This window comes from Xiphophorus hellerii, chromosome 16 (assembly GCF_003331165.1).
Source record: "Xiphophorus hellerii strain 12219 chromosome 16, Xiphophorus_hellerii-4.1, whole genome shotgun sequence".
NCBI classification, from domain to species: Eukaryota; Metazoa; Chordata; class Actinopteri; order Cyprinodontiformes; family Poeciliidae; genus Xiphophorus; species Xiphophorus hellerii.
In genome coordinates, this window is record NC_045687.1 from 21933544 (window position 1) to 21951096 (window position 17553).

Below are 17553 nucleotides of genomic sequence, written 5' to 3' on the forward strand. Positions count from 1 at the left end.
TTGTAAATTTTAAGCAAACTTTTAAAATGTCTCAAAAACAAAAGAGAGATGAAAATGCAACTAGGTACGTTTCCATCTAATTGCGGAGGTGAATCAGTCAGGCAACACAAAGCGTGATATTGTCACATTGAACGTGGAGGTTTTTTTTCACATTTCCCCAAGTTTTGTGCCTCTGGTAAGGCCCAGACCCACCAGTAAATAGGAGCGATCCTCCAGTCCCACCCAGCCTGGACTGCCTCTTGCCAGCTGCAGTTCTCTCCTCTGCGCTGGAGTTCTGGTCTTTCTCAGAGTTTCTTGTCCTTGGTAAGACACAGACCAACCACTGGATGGGAGCGTTCACTATGTTAGAACTTCTTCTGCAAATGTGTTTCCATTTCTTCCTTTAAGCGGATTGGCGTTCTTTCGATAAAGTCAAAAGCCCACTCAAGCGAACGTAAAAACTTTTTTTTTCTCCGCAAAATCCGGAAAATTATTTCAAATCTTGCTGTTTCCGTCTACTGTTTCTGATGCGACACGTCAAAAAGCGTGTTAAAACAAAACAACCGTGCAAGAGCATGCTCACTCCCAAGAACAACTGAGGGTGTTTTCATACCTGAAGGGCTGCTTTTCTTGGTTCGATCGGGGGACCAAAATTGCAACATTTGCTGCATTTTCAGCTGGCTCACTTTCGCACTGCTTTGTGTCAAACCAACCAAACCCTTTGAGCAACCTGTTTACCCTGTGGTGGTCAGTCTCCGTGTGAAAACGAACTCTCGTGCTTCTTGAACAACTCTCGCACAATTGGAGCCCGATGAATCCTGGCATTGACGGTTTGGAAAATACCAATCAGGAAAGAAAAATTTCACTGGCGTAGTGAGTGAATCTCCGTATTTCCAGCTTGTCAGCTGACCTCATTCTTTGGGCCGAACCGAGGCCTGACCAACAGTAGCAACCTCACATCATAGCTACTGCCCTCACAGTAGGAACTTCACTTCATCTCCGTGGAACAGGGTAAATCTGGACTCATCTGACCTTCTGGCTTCTCTTCCTTTCACTTTTTCTGTTGTTTTTTTCTTTTTTCCTTTTTTTACAATCAAAGGTCATCACTGTCAGCACTATGGCCTATATAAACCAAAAATAAATACTCAGAAAAGGATGAACACACCTTTAGCAGCTGTAAAACACAATTTTACACTTTTATAGGGACTCAACAAACGAGATGCGCTGCGTTTACGATGATGAGCCCTAGAGGAAGTAGAGCTAGCACGTGTCAGAAAGAAAAACAATGTTTCTCAAAATATACTCACTACGAACAAATCAGAGAAGTTAAAGTGGTTTTATCGTCTCTAAGCACTACTCCGTGTCCGCTGATAGCAGGTTTCTTATGGATTTCCTCATGCACAGTTTGCAATAAAGACGGTCACAACCATCTTGTTGGTATATCTCTCACATTCCCTGTACGTTCCAGTTCTCTTATTGCTCTTTATTTTTGCAGGATGAACAAATTGTGGTCGTTAGCATATAGTAAAAAAGCTTAATAAACTGCCTAAGTGAACTTAGCCGAACTTTTAAAGTGACATACCACAAAACTGACACAAAAAATCTAGATATTTCCTTTGTTTCCCACAAAATTGATGTTGACAATCCAATGTTATCTGTGATACGTATCTATTACTTTCTACTCTTTTGTAAAAAAGAATAAATAAAATTAAAAACTAAAATAAATAATAAATACACAAATTAATACATTTTTTATTATTATTTTTTTTACTGGCCTGACCTGTCCACCGCAACGAAATTTTTCTGGAGGAGCCACTGCACTTTGATTGACCTTTATGCCGCCTCCTGACCTTATCAAGATTCTAAATCTCATGGAGATTATGGCATACTTTCTGATGACGGAAAAGAAGGAGTTTAACTAGGAAACCATGAGTTACATGGGCCTTCATTTCGTTATTCAGCAGGAGTATTGCAGTTGTTTCCTGAAACTGTACAGCCACAGACAAAAGCATAATCTGTTAGGATAGAGGGAAAATAGTCAAAAATGCCCATTTTTGAGCGCAAAACCGGCAGAGCAGAAGGTATCTGAATACAAAATGTTGAAATTTATGTGATTTTTCTGTTTTTGACATTCAAATAGAGCACATTTATGTTTGGGATTTCAAAACATGGGAAAGGTTCTTTCGCAAAGGACTATCGCAAAAATCAACTTCCAGTTAAGTAAAAAAAACAACAACTTGTGCTCGAGTTGCGTTTCACGCCGGTGCTGCTGGAAGTGGCCTCTGTTAAACAGAGTCAACTTTTTTGTTATTATTATTATGTTATTAACTCATCAAAAACATACCGGGAGTGTTGCTTCGACTCTTTCCCGCATGTTTGAGAAATCTTCTCCATGGCAACCATTCAGCGGCGCAAAACACTTGGGTAGACCCAGCTCCGCCTCCGAGCTGAAGTTTCCAAACAACCACTCCTCCTCTAAGCTCCTTCAGACTAGCCAGCTGCAATTAGCATACTTCTGGTAAAACTTTGCATCTAAACGTTGTTAAAGGATTAATAGAGGAGCCGTGTTGTGATGACTTCCAGCAGGCGGTGTTTCAAAAGTAGCAGGAGTTTCTTAAAGAGACAGAGGCCCAATTTCAAGGTGTTAAATTACAACGTCAGATTTGTTTTAAGTCATATTTGATACAACTGAAGGCAACATAGTTACTTGACTGTGTTGTAAAATGGCACAATGTGCCTGGAAAACACATAATACTGCCTCTTTAAAAGTGAATACATCGTACATTTTTTGAAAAATATTTGAATGAATACTAAAGAAACATTTACCAGCTGTGTACTTGCTTTGTTTGTTGCATTTTTTTTTATTTATTTCAGTACTTTTTCTGTTTCTGTTTGAGACAAGCCAGTCGTTTTCATGTCTGAGGTGCGTTTTATTGGATTTTTTTAACGCTCCATAATCTAAAGGGCAACCTCATATTCCAGAATTAAATATTGATCCCAATTCCTTTGCACCTCTTTGTCTCCTTCTGTAGGAAGGGGGGTAGGGGTGGCAGACGGTGCAGAAGGAGCACACCCATTGGCTGTGAACTTGGGTCCCCCTCCCACCTCCACCCCTCTCTGTCTCTCCTCCTCTGCATCAGTCCCTCTCTTTTGGCTATCCATCCTTATCCCCACCCTAACCCGACGATCACACACACCCTCCCTGCTTCTAGCTATGTCTGCAAGCGTTCCTATGGCAACTGTCGCACTGCCTGCCTAGCAACAGGCTTTATCCTTTCATTGGGAAAAAAAATGAGGGGGGAACAGAATAAGCATAAGAGGGGGATGTTGGGGTTGCAGCTTTTTTTTTTTTTGTTGCTTTGGGTGTGTGAGGATGGTAGCGTACTAGCAGCGTGTTGCAGTGGATCCATTGAATCACTCCATCCTACGCCTGCAGCATTAATCATGCTGAAAACCCTCTGATAGAGATTTTCTTCTATTATTAACCATATAATAGTGCATATTAAACTGATTAAATTGTTACATAATGTATCAAAATAACCCTCCAAAATAAAAACAGCTTATTAGACTGAATATTCTGCATTTTTCTTATATAGTTGCAACCTATTTATAGAAAGGAATCTGTTTTTCCTGCATCTATATTTATTGGCTCTATATATTATCCTGAAAAGAAATTCCTCAAAAATAATGCCACCTTCCCAAAGTAATGGGCAAAGTCAATTTTTCCCAAAAGTGATTTTTATCCCCCCCAAATCATATTCTGGCAAAAATTGACTTAGGCCATTATGTTAGGGAGGTGGCGCTATATCATAAATATACAGTATATATATATTCTTTTACTTCTTATTTGTCAGCATATGTTTATACTTTAAGCGGGAGTTCTTTTCTCAGTCTTATTTTGATTAATGAGGTTGAAAATGCTAATTAAAAAATAAATAAAATAATTTTTTGCCACAAAGATACTGGTGCGCCGTGGCAACGCTAAAGGGAACATCATTTGCTGCCCTCTGCTGATTGCCTTGAGACATTTTCTTCTTCACCTTCGAGGTTAGGGTGGTATGCAATCTGGAATTTCCTGTTTAAGAGTGAATACTGTTTAAAGAACAACAAAACAGATCAGATTTGTGTGGGAGTAGGCAAAAAATAATAATTGATAGTTTGAGAAACTTTCCCAGAAGTCATTGTTCACACCATCCACACAGACTCTCCTCCAGCTGGTGAAAATCAATGTCTTCTGTTCTGAGGGTCTGTAATCGGGACGGTTGAGTAACAGCAAACACTCATTTCTGTCTTTGTCTGGTTGGCAGTCGGCCCGCATCGCCTCCTGCAGAGACTGTAAACCTGCCAAGTGTGCAACCTCTCCTCACTTCCTGCGCCGGTCACCCAAAACCTTTACCTCTACACAGCATCAGAGACTCTCGATCTGGTTCATTCTTTCGGGGTCGCTGATGCCTATCGAAAGGGGTCAGACGGCGAGGCTGAATAGAAACACGATCCCGCAGTGTGATCCTTGTGATCGATTCACCCTCACGACACAGAATATGTCAAATCCGTTTATTGTTTTTAAATATGAAAATGCACAGAAACACAGTGGAGACTGGATCAGATGGTAACAAAGGAATGGGTTAAAAAAACAACAAAAAAAACAGTCACAAACCAAAACTGTACAAGTTGCGGTGTTTTGTCCTGAAGCCAATATTTTAACGCGTAACAAGTCGGAACAAACCTGAACAGAAATGTTTCAGAAAGCCTGAGGGACATGTGAGTTGTGTTTTACTTTCTACTAGTTAATGATTTAATCTCATGGTGCATTCGCTGTTTGTGTCTGTTTGTGCTTTATAGTCCTTTAATAAGAGCGTTAAATAAAACCACTTCAATTACTTCTTCTACCATAGGCGGTGTCAGGTGATAGTGTGAAGCTGTCATTGACTGCCTTTCCATTGACCTTGTAATTGCGCAGATTGAAATTATGAAAATCAATTTCCTTACAGAAAACGAGCCAATTTAGGAAAAATGCTATCTTTTAATGGTAAAATGTTTTACCGTTATGATCAGGTGTTTTTTCAATTTGTATATTTCGCAAAACTGGAGTGGAAAGGCTTTTTTCGACATCACACGAGTCGTGTGATCAACAGCCAGATGTTGCTACTGCTGGGAAAGATGAAGAAGACGACAGGAAGTGATGACAGGATGATGTTTTTGAATGGCTTCTTGCTCAAACAAACTTATCTACTGCGCTTCTTATTTGATGGAAACGGCAAATAGTGTTCTTTCGACATTAGCGAAATGTCGACAAAGTTTGGCGCGCATTTGTAATGGAAATGCAGCTCGGTTTGTGATATGTGTGTTGTTGGCCGTGACAGTGTTTTACTTTGCGTACACCGACAGATAAGACTCACATTTATGAGCAACGGACACGGGACGGTAGATCACAGCAAGTTGTTAAACAGCAGATAATACGAGTGTTTAAAAGACGTAATATATCAGACTGGGTCAGTTCACCATCTCACCACTTCGTACCCATACTGTAGCACATGTGGTCATTATGTCCCACCCTACCATTTCATACCCATAAAAAAACAGCAATCGGTACTCAGTTAATTCAAGAAAGTTAGATAGTTTTGTTTGTAGTTTCATAAATCATGAAAAGAAAGTCATAAAATGCTAAAATTTCACGTCTAATTTACTTTATTTAACTTTACATTATTTCCTGAACTCAGATTAAGACCTTCAGTTTAGGTAAAATGAGCCTAAGCAACTTTCTGTTGATAGATAACCTCATTTTCTTTTAGTAAACATCAAGTAAAAATGAAAAATAACTTTAAATTGTCGAATCTTGTGCAAAATAACCCCCAGGTGGATACAAATAAACAAAACATCCTGCCATAGAAGACACCATTTTGTACCTGATTTTCCTTTTTTTTTCCAGGTATGAAATGATCCAAAACACAATGGCACGAAATGGCCGTGAAGGCCAAATGACGCAACACGCTATGTTTGAGAACAACAGAGAACTATTTAAACATGAAAGTCTTTCTGAATGCCGGGTCAAGCCCTATATTGCTGTTTTTCTCTCCTAAATGTCCTTATAAGTCTGTGCATTAGCAAACATTTAACCCCCTCGGTCCGTCAGTTGATTTTGGACATGAGCTGCTCTGTGAAAAGCTTCTTCAGCTGAGCCACCTCCTCAGAGAGGGAGCTGAGCTGAGATTTCAGGTAAGTGTTCTCATGCTGATACTGGACGTCGCTTTGTCCGGGCATGGGAGGAGAATGGAGGTTACAGCCGGCAGTAGAAGTACCGTAATGAAGAGTCTGTCTCTCCTTCTGGCATTCCTCCCTTTCCAGTTGCTGGACCCAGGAGCCGGGACAATGCCCCGCTCCTACTTCGCCTCCGCTCGGCCCTTTCCTGGTCTCCCGAGGGCTGCGTCTTACGCTGGCATTGTCGCAACCGATGTCGAGGCCCTCCCCGCTCCCGGGGGTCTTGAAACGTAGCTTGTGTGGAAGGTTTTTCATCCCCTCTGCTTGGTCCGGCTTCCCGACGGCGAGTGCCGCAGAGTGGTGGACATCGCCCGGTGACTGCTGGAGGTCATAACCCATCTCTTCCACTCGTTGGGGTGAAAACTTCCCATGGTCGCCAAAGCGTTCGTCGAAAAAGATGGGGCTGCCCACGCTCGACCCTCCTGGCGTAGAAAACCCAGAGTCCTCTGAGATGTTGCCAGCCTCTCTCGAGCTCCTGGTGCCTGACTGGCCTAAGTGGTTGTTGGGATTTGAGCTTTGAGGGCCTCCATCACCTCTGTGGGGATAATATTGGGGAGTGAGGTTTGGAAGATTGTGTTGAGGAGCTCCAGCAAGCGGTAGAATCTGTGTGTTGGACGGATCTTTAATCAAGCCAAAGCGGAACTTCAGAGCCAGGAGCTCCGCCCTAAGCCGGGCGTTCTCCTCCAGCAAAGCAAGCACCCGGCTCTCCAGGACCATGTCGTTCACCCTCCGCTTCTCTCGAGAACGTTTGGCCGCCTCGTTGTTCTTCCTCCTTTTGTCCCAGTAGCTTTCGTCCTTTTTGTCCTGGGGGATGAACTCGCGCTTGCGCCGGGCAGTGGTGGCAGCTGGACTCTCTTTGCGCTTGACTGCAGAGGTGCGACCCAGCAAGGAGCGGGCCAGCAGGTTGCTGGAGGTCAGTATGGACACAGCTTCATCCGTGAAGGACAGAGGACCCTCAGGGCCGCTGGAAGGCGCCGCACCGGGTGAATCCACTGTCCGGAGAACGGTCAACTCCTGCTGGCCCCTCACACCCTGGCACTCCTCCTCCAACATCATGCCAGGACCTGAGTGGAGAACAGCTGAGGGCTGAATGGACTTCACTCAACTCTCAGGAACTCTTATAGCTGGAAAATGCTGCAGCACTGCCACCTAGTGGTAAAAGAAGAGAATTGTACTTGTTATGCAAGAGTCATTACAACACAATATTATGTAACCCTATCACATCTCTGGAATAAAATAGGAGCAGCTTGTACCACCTCCTTACAAACTTAATTACGTGTCCAATATGAGGCAACACTCAGATATAGCTATCACCCAAACTATTTTTTGGGGGGGAAGGTGAAATTCACACAACCCTGATCTCCATACAATAAAATAAAATCTATCCATATAATTTTGCTCTTTTAAAAAAAATTATTATTAATATATGTTTTTTTTTGTTTTGTTTTTTTACAATTGTAAAAATCCACGTCCATCATTTCGAGCCTTTACTGTAAACCAGGTTAATTGTTATCGTCAATGAGCCAGAATCACGTAATTGCTGAGCGGCTTCCGGTCGGTCTGCGCTCATCGCGCCTCTCCGTCCGGCGCTGCTGACCCACATGTCTCAGTAACAGGAACATACCGATCTTACGTCGCGCCACTTCTAACTATACCTGAACTGTTTTCGCGCCTCATCGCTGAAATCTGACACATTTCATCCGCAGATTCGCTCCGCTCAAACCGGTTAAAGGGAGCGAGAGAGAAAGAAACGAAAAAACAAACAAACAAACAAAAAAAGACAACAAAACAATAAAGTAAGGCGTTTCAACTTTTTGAAACAGCGCAGAAAAAATAAATAAATAAAAATTCAACGCAATTTTGTTTTACGCTTGGATTTAACTTTTACGAAATGTCAATGAATCATCAAGTAAAAAGTGAAGGTTGTTGAACAGAAGATGTCTGAGTGAGTCAAATGGTGAAAACAAGAAGCAACCTACCTGACTTCAATGTCCAGTCCTCTCGGAATAACGTCCTCTTAAATCCTATATATTTTTTCCCTCCCCACTCAGAAAGAAACTGCTTCCTCTTGCCTTTCCACTCCGGTTAAATAAAGCAGACTCACTCAGCGCAGTTACTTAATATTATTATTCATCGGCGTGGAGCAGGAGCGCCTCCACTCTGCTCTACGTGGAATGCCGCAGCTCCTATTTGTAACGAGCAGTTCACCTCGGGTCGGAGCCTATCCTCGCCTGAACCAGCGGGACCCTGCGTGCGTGTGTGTGTGTGTGTGTGTGTGCGTGTGTGTGTTTCTGAGTCCGCCTCCATCCCGGACCCCTCGCTCCCTTTCCTCCCCCCCTCCATTCCCCACCCGTCCTATCCACGCGCACATATCATACCCCTCATCGTCGCCATCATCATCGTCGTCATCCGACCTCACACGCCACGCCCACTCTGATAATCTTGTCGTAACAGTTAGATAATTTAGCGCCCCTCTCTCTCTCCCTCCCTAGTCGACCGAAGAGGGAGAAAGTGGAGCCGCAGTCTTAACTTTTTTTTTTTTTTTTTTTGAGTCTTTCTTGTCCTTTTCTCACGGCTGAATCCGTCCGACTCAGCAGGTTAGGACTTCTCACCCGAAAGGAACCAAACTGGCTAATTTGTTGTCTAAACAGAAGAGTTTTGACCCTCGGGGGAAACGTACTGACCGAACCTGGTCGGCAAAAACCAGGTGAAATCTGGAGCTTCCGGAAAGACGAGGATGTTTCCGGAAGTGACTTCAATACATGGGAAACGTGACAGACCACCTGTTCTGCACATCGTGTGATGCAAGGCTTCCTGTTGCATCACCATTTTATGGTGCAGGAGGTTATTGAAATGGGTTTATTAGGCCTGATATACTTGGAGCAGCAGTTACCATATTTGTTGGCACCCTCTGGTTCTCAAAAGACTTAAAATAAGTAAAGCTACACAGTTAAAAAAAAAAAAGAACATCAATATTTTTGGTTTATTTATTATGTCACGGAGAACAAAAATGTGGGTGATCCTTTTTCAGTTATATTTTCACCCTGTTATTCATACATTTCGAAACGCCAGAGCTCCAAATTAAATATTTAATTCAGAAGCTTTAAATTTAGTTTAAACAATCTAAACATTTAGCTTTCAAATTAAATATTTAATTAGGAAACTAAATATTTAGCTTCCAAACCAAATATTTAGTTCCAAACTAAATATTTAATTCCCAAGCTAATCATTTAGTTCGTAAAGAAAATATTTAGCTGCCTAACTAAATGTTTAATTTGAAAGCTAATTATTTAGTTTACAATCTAAATATTAGCGTACAAATTAAATATTTAGTTAGGAAGCTAAATATTTAACTTTCAAAATAAATATTCAATTTAGGAAGCTATATATCTAGGATGCAAACTAAATATTTAGTTCCCAACTAAGTCTGAGATAGATATTTAGTTTACAAACTATATAGAGGAGCCATGTTGTGATGGCTTCCTAAAGGTGGAGCTTCAGTAAGAGCAGGAGTTTTTAAAGAGACAGAGGCCCAATTTCAGGGTGTGAAATTTCAACAATAAGTTATATACAGCATTTTCATAACAACCGAAGTTAATATAGTTACTTGATTGTGCTATAAAATGTGGTTGGACAACACATAATACTGTCTCTTTAAGAACCTTTGATGGGTTTTTTTAATGACATTTGGCTTCTTCCCACTGGAACCTTTTTACTGAATGAGAAATGCTTCCTGCCTGGCCGAGCGATTATTCATAAGCACTAGTTTCATTTAAAAAAAAAAGTGGATTGCCCAAATTTGTATTTATCAATCATTAATTTCTGTGTAATAAATGTAGAAATGTCATTTGTAAATGAGTGCATATAGCACAGATTCACTGCTAATGTAAAACAAAGTGTGTATTTGTCAGTCGGTTGCGTTTATCTGTTGCTCCCTGTGGTTCCAGCGGCTGACCGGTTCAGACTTAGAGCAGCAGCTGACCGTACCTCCGTGTTCAAACAGGTAGCTCTTCCTTTAGGACGGACGGCGGCGACACGTGAGTCGGAGCAGGTCGAGAGTTTTGACCGTAAGCCTTAACTGACCTCCCTTTTTTTTTTCTCCTGCAAACATTTGTGCAGCATCCCTGTGTGTGCAAGAGACGGTGAACTGAAGGGACTTTATTATATCATACATGTAAACTCGCTGAGCAAACATGCCCAACTTGATACACTTTGAGCCCCTCGGCCCCGAACTGTTTGGTCACCTATGTTTTCTGATAGAGACTGAGGCCACTGCCTACCATCACAGTGAGCCTGAAGCCAGACTCTAATGTGGAATTTTCCACCTAGAAGCTGCAGCAAAACTTTAATAACATGGCTTAATTTAGGTGAATTGTCTTGGTTAAGAAAGTACAATAATGAAAATCAGTGTTGTGAAAAATAAAAGACGATTTAAAAAAAAAAAAGAAAATTTATTTACACGCATTCACCGTTGTTATTCCGTGTTGGACAAACAGAAGTCAGACGTTAGATGCTAGGTATGACTGAGATGAAAAATACAAAACAATAGACCTGCTATTTATGCAGCTGGTGTAAATGGACTTCAATTTTTATCACGATATTTTGTGATAATAAACGATATGACAATAAGAAATATTTATGACTTCCTTTTTAGGTCACTTTCCGGCTTCGACGGGATGGCGCTGCAATCGTAGCCCTGAAAAAAACAAATACCGCTCCTGAATTTTTTATTTTTTTACAATTTTTATTACCAGTCATATAAAGAAGAATCATTTGTGTCACTAAACTGCACATAGCAAAAGGCATTCAATCATATTTTCAAATTTATTGATATTTATTGATGCTCTCATTTGAAAAAAACAAAACAATGGAAAACATTTTAAATACTAACAATACTGACAACTTTGGGGGTTTAAAACATTGTTTTAAACATTATTAAATGGAAGTCAAAACTCTTAAGATCAGAAATGTATCACGATAAATGATAAACGATGCAATAAATTCCCACTCCTTGTAGAGATGTGTTCACTGGCAGGGACATTGTCAGACAACCTAAACTCTTGGTTTAGGTTGTAAAACAGTAAAATAATGCCGTTACCATGTCTGTCTCTGCAGTTGTCATTTATCAGCCGCCATTTTAGATGTTGACTTTTTGAAATGTACAAGTAGGATCCTTGTGAATTTGGGAAGAAACAAATTCCATAAAATTCCATTCAGTTCAATTCAGTTTAATTCAACTAACTTCAATCCAATTCCGTTCAGTCAAGTTAAATTCAATCCAGTTCAGTTCAGTTAAACCCAGTTCAGTTCAGTCAGTTCAATTAAATTCTGTTCTGATCAATTCAGTTAAGTTCAAATGAACATTCACTTCTGTTCAATTGAATTTAGTCAGTTCAATTCAGTTCATTTTAATTAAACTAACTTCAATCCAATTCTGTTCGGTACAGTTCAGTTCCCCAGTTTAGACATGAAACATACAGTATATACTGTAGCTTTCTTTTGTGAAAGTGTCATGTGAGCTTTCCTAACGTCATTTACGATTGCAAATAAATAGATGACCACTGAAGGACTTGTTGTTAGAGACCAACGCTGGAGACAGCAGCGCAGCAAAGAGGAGGGACCCTAACCCTGGAACACACCGAACCAAATTCCCCATTAGCTGAGAACATGAAATCCTGCAGAAACGCTGCCTACTATTCACATCAGCAGTCCTTCATCTGCAGTGCCATAATTTGTGAAACTCGAGTTGTACCTTTAAACTTGAGTAACTGGAACAGGCTGTTCTTGCGTGGCCTGTACCTGTCTTCAGAAATGATTCACAAATGATAGATTGGGAAACAACATAGGCAGAGTGTTTGCTTTAGGAGCCAGCAGCACTTGTGGGTGTCATAATTCATTGTGTCTGGAAGACTCAAAAATGCTTATTATACTAAAAGGTGAAAGGGAAAAAAATGTCAGTTGTAACTGTGAAAAGGAAGGGCTTGTTCACTGAACAAAGAGTCTAGTTGTGTCCATATAGCTCTGAGTCTTAAATCAGCAATTAGCCAACATGATGTGTAGACGCCTTACAACAAATTCCAGTTACTGCAGCAGAATCTTCTGACAAAATGAAAAAAATCTAACTTTAAATTGGAAAACTTTACTGCAGGGGACGAAAAAATGAAGAAGTAATTCTAAAACCTACCCCTGCTGTCTGTACTTTGTACAGCAGCATGACGGCACTTAGTCTGGTGCTTCAATATTTCTCAAGACTGGAGCATTCAGAAAATGATCTTTGACCATTCTTCGTTGCACAATCTCCCGAGATCCTCCAGAGTACTGTCTTTCTCTTCTCCTCAGCTCACCCCGAATGATTTCTGTTGGTCTTATTGGTCTTGAATCATTTTCCTGAATGTCCAGGTAAAGACCAGTCCCTTGTTTTTTGCTTCGTACAGAGGTGCTGGACCCTCAAGTATTGGGAAACGATTGCTTTCCGGAGGCTTGGACCCTGTTGAACTTTGAAAATTTACCAAATTGCTAACGTTTGGCCTTGACATATAGTATGTAATGCACCAGTTTGACGCCATGAAGGTTACCAGAAATTGCCTGTGCTGTATATAAAAATAATAACAAAAAACATCCTTCACTCCGAAGAGAGAAGTGCCGAGCCAAACAGATGGCTGTTAGTGTTAATTCAATATTTCAACGTGTGGCCGACACAGACAACACTTTGCTGGTTGCTGTCATTGCTAAAACTATAATTCTAAAACATAGCAAAAAAAAAGATGTCATCATTCACAGCTTCTCCTGTTTGCTGATTGGCCCAGTTGAAATTCTACCAGAGGAATCTAAACAAATGGGAGATTTCTTGACTCTCGTCACAATTTTGAGACCCCAGGATGCTCCACCAGTCTTTAATTTAAATATCCAGGCATTTCAAAGAGTACTTCAAACAATTTTGGGCATTTGAAAGAAGAGTATGCCCAGCACATCACTGGTCCACCACCATACTTAATAGTGAGGAGGCAATGCTATCCCACTATTTCCCACACTTACCTGAGGTGTTTGTTTTTGAAAAGCAAACACAGATCCAGTTTAAATTCCAGTAGAGCTTTGCAAGCTTCACATTTTGATAGTGGCTCATAAAATATCTTATTTTGCATTCCTCCCTAACAACTAGAAGTGTAATGATGCCTAAAACTCACGAGACAAGACTCAATGTGGGGTTTATGAGTACAAGGCAGGATTTTAATCTTGTGCTGCATAAAAGCCTTTTTGGCATTTTTGCCACAAATTCAACAAACATCTCTTTCTTATTTTAATTTCAGTGTTTCTACTAACCATAGTCTAACATTTACTATTTCCCAGCGGCTGTTGATAGCTTGCGCTGTGGCGTAGCTCAACGTACTCCTAGACGTTATCGGTTGTTACAGCATCGTCTGAACAAATTGCAGCGCTTCTGTGTTGAAGAACAATTCAAAACCACTCCTACTCGCCTTTTTTTCTCGCTCCCTATTGGCTGTGCTACAAACAGACCATTGCCATAGCAACTGACAGACAACAGCTCCACCAGTGTATCTGGAGTCAACGGCAAAAAACACTCAAACATTTCCCACTCAGAGAACAAAACATTCAGTCTGTTACAATATTATGTTTCCAAGCTTGATGTTTACTTTGTGATTATTAGAAAGTGATGGTCTGAACACAGCAGTGGTTGATCAGCTAATTAAACACCGTCATTAATTGTCATTGGTGTTTGGGTCGGCTTCTTTTTTTTTTTTTTTACTGAACCGAAACGCACCGAATTCTGCAACACATCTACATGTAAGGTAGTCAAAGTCAAGCTAGCATAACTGATCTACTTCCCTCTCCCTCGCTAGTTTTTTAAAATTAAAACTTTTTCCTGTCCTTGTTATCTAGTTGTTGTAATTTTGACAATTAGTAGTAAAGCACTTTATCCCTTTTTCTTTTACATATTAGATGTACATTTAAGATTAGCGCAACATGTTGACGACTTGAGAGCTACTCAAACTAATGGTGGTCATTGCACAACGTGCATCATTGTGTGATGCGCGTGACATCACACAATGCGTCTAGCTAATCTCTACAGTTATGGAAAGACGGACAATGTCACTGTCTTCATTTTCATTTTAATTAACAGCCGATGCTGTTTTTTTTTAATTTTTTACCTCAGCTAGATCTGAAGGCACAGGTCATGAGCAACATCTCCTTAAGTTACAGAGGTTTATGCAACAGGAAGCGAGTTACGCCACGCTGTTTTGAAACTATTCCTTGAAAAACTGGGCTTGCCTCAGTATTCTTTGGAAATACTTGCATAAAAGGCCAACCGTTGCTCAAATACTGATCTAATCTGTACAGCAGGAAGATAAAACAGAGTAAAACATGCCACAATATGACTCGGGGCTTCTCTTATGTTACGTTGAGAGCGACAGGAGACGCTGGATGCGAGCGTGAACTCCGAACGTCTTGTTTTCTCAGGATGACGTATGGAAAAGCACTTGCGGGTCGAGCAGCTGAGGATAAAAACAACTTAAAGAGGGGAGGAAGTACAAGAGTTCAACCAGTTCAAGCTGAATTCTTGACAGAGTAGCGGGAGGCTAACAGGGAGCCGCTCACCTTCTGTCCTTGACCTGCAGGGCGAAGAGGGCAGATACCTGAGCAAACAGAGCGTGTTGTCTCAACCGACAAACATCTCACATCTCAGCAGAACGTGACGTTTCCACGAAGGCATTCAGTCGCAACCAGAAACTATAAAAAGAAATCATAAAACAATAACATCTTTTGAAAGATTAGGATTTAGATCACTTCAAGTCAAGAAGTTGATCATGGTCATGAATGTAGATGAACTTAAATTTTCACTTGATTAGATTTAATTCAAGTTGTTTCAGCTAAATCACTCAATGACTGAAGGCACCAGCTCTTTGACATGACCTCTAAGGTCCAGGCTTATTTTTACATCTGAATTGATATTTCTGAAGCGAGCTTCTGTTTGAAGATCATAAAAAGTTAATATCTTATCTGGATTAGATAACTCACAAGCTTTCTTTATTTGGTGTTACTCCAGATTACTTGGTCACAAGACTCTAAACAGCTAAGTGGACTTCTCAAGTAGGTTTTGAAAAACAACTCTACTTTTCAGTTCCCATGAACTCTACTTAAAGAACTAGAGTGGTTCTCGTGAACAGGGAACAATAGAAAAGCCACCCGATGGCACGCCAGGATGGTATCAAATTCAAGAAAAGCAGGATTTACTGCTGTGAGGATTGTCAACGAACCAAAGTTGTGCTTTTTTTGAAATCAAAAAGAAAAATTGCGGTCTGTTTGCAAGGCTAGAGGAGACAAAATGTTTGTCTCTTTTAAATATTTCTTCTATCGGACGACATTAAAATAAGTCAGTGATTTCCGACTAGCTGGATATAACATTTAGAAACACATTTACCATCGGATATTGGTGGGATAACGCTTTGAAAAAAACGATCTGAATATATTTGCGCAGCCTTCGGAGCTCCACAGAGAAAAGCCGTGGCGTGAATGCTGCGGGTTCTAAGCCCCGCCCCCTTTGGTTCCGCGGCCCCAGCTGCGTGCTCTGAAAGATCACCAGCTAAAGGGGTTTTCATTTCTGCTGCTGTTTGGTGGCGAGAGAACGATGCTGCTCCCTTTCTAACGGCTACATTTTTAGAAAGACTAATCCGTCGTACAAGAAAAACAGAATTTCTATCCATCATATATATATATTTTTTTATAAAAAGTATTTTAAGCGTTGCTGTTACTTTACCAATCACAGAACCACCTGCGTGCTGCTTAGCAATATTGCGTCATGATGCAGATCTCAGTGCAGCTTCTCTGGGAAAGATAAACTCGGTTCCTCCGGCCAGCAGTCTGTTTATTTAATCCTGTGAAAATTACGCACACATGATTTCAGCAAGGAGATTTCCAAAAGTGGTTTATTGTTTTCTTAATCCCACCAAAGCTGAGCTCATCTGAGTTTCGAAAGGCTTGCGCAGAATTTATCTCCATAGCGTCACTCGGTACAGACAGCTAGCTGCTGAATCGCAGTTTATTTCATTGTGTAATGCATTATTTATTTATTTTTCCTACCGTGTCAACATCCAGCAGCGTTTCATCCAGGAACTTATTGGTTTTCAATACAATAAATACTTGAGCAGACGGTTTGTCTCCGAATTTATTGTATTGGTAAACAACAGCGAGGTGTTTTTGGGAAACCGGAGGAAATCGTTGGGACGCAACGTCTTCACATGTGACCGGCCATTTTTACGACGCAAACCTTTCAGGGTTGGATGTTTACTGGTGTTCTTCCATCAAACGCAACACGATCCAGGGATTGCGACAGTTAAATACGTGATAGATTTAAATGAAGTTGATGTACACAGTATGCATGAAATACGGATATAATAATGTGATAAGCTATTGTTTTACTTTATTAGAAGGCACAATTTCTCATAAAACCCCAAATTTAATGTTTTCGTATTTCCTGATCTGCGGTCCATTATAACATACTTTCAACTCTTAATTTGTTTTCTCAAATAGATTTTAAATAAGTGGATGATTACAGTGCACAGCAGTTTATTGAACCGCAGAATAGTCATTGTTATGTTTTTGCTTTTTTATTAATAATTTATTAGGAGGAAAAAAAAAAAATCCAAACAGACCTGACTGTGTGAAAACATAATCGCCCCGTTCTTACGTTCAGCTTTCTGAAATGAGAGACTATAATAACTGAACTTTCTCCCACAATGCTCTAATTTTCTTAACTCTGCTTATGCAGGTTTCAACAAACAATGATTACAGTTCCTCAATAAATATTTCAAATTAAATTATTTGATTATGTAGTCATGAAACTCACTAAGAGTTTAAAAAATGACAAGTATATCTATTGAAGCCATGCATTTTCATTCCTCTTCAAACAATCAAATATATAAATATTTTTAAGGGCAATGGGGCAGTTTATTTATTTATTTTTTGCTGGCCCTTCATCACCATTCATGTTCTCTGGGTGGGTTCTATGTGGGCAGCAGGAAGGATGGAAATATCTGCGCAGCGTTCTTGCCAAGCGGGTGGCAGAGACAAGACTTCCAGAGAGTCTGTTTACGCCAGCTGACCGGTTTACCAAATAAAGCATCCGAGAGTCAGACAGAATCAAGTGAGAGGCGTTGGCACAAGATGATGAGGGAAGACAGATTACATAAAGCGCGGCTTCCCTCGAGGCGCTGCTTTAAAAACCGACTGATCAGAGGGGGGAGGAAACGGGGGCAGAACAGGCAGAGTCATCCAACAACACATCCAGGCACCGTTTAA

The 17553-nt window shown here is 40.7% G+C and overlaps 1 protein-coding gene across 1 annotated transcript; it reads right to left on the reverse strand.

Moving 5' to 3' along the window:
* Positions 1–4519: 4519 nt before the first annotated feature.
* Positions 4520–8550, reverse strand: nfil3-6 (nuclear factor, interleukin 3 regulated, member 6). The gene is made up of 2 exons (XM_032587654.1): positions 8217–8550; positions 4520–7386 (listed from the first exon to the last, which is right to left on the reverse strand). The coding sequence occupies exon 2, from the start codon at positions 7291–7293 to the stop codon at positions 6109–6111; it is 1185 nt and encodes a 394-aa protein (XP_032443545.1). The 5' UTR covers positions 7294–7386; positions 8217–8550; the 3' UTR covers positions 4520–6108.
* Positions 8551–17553: the final 9003 nt, after the last annotated feature.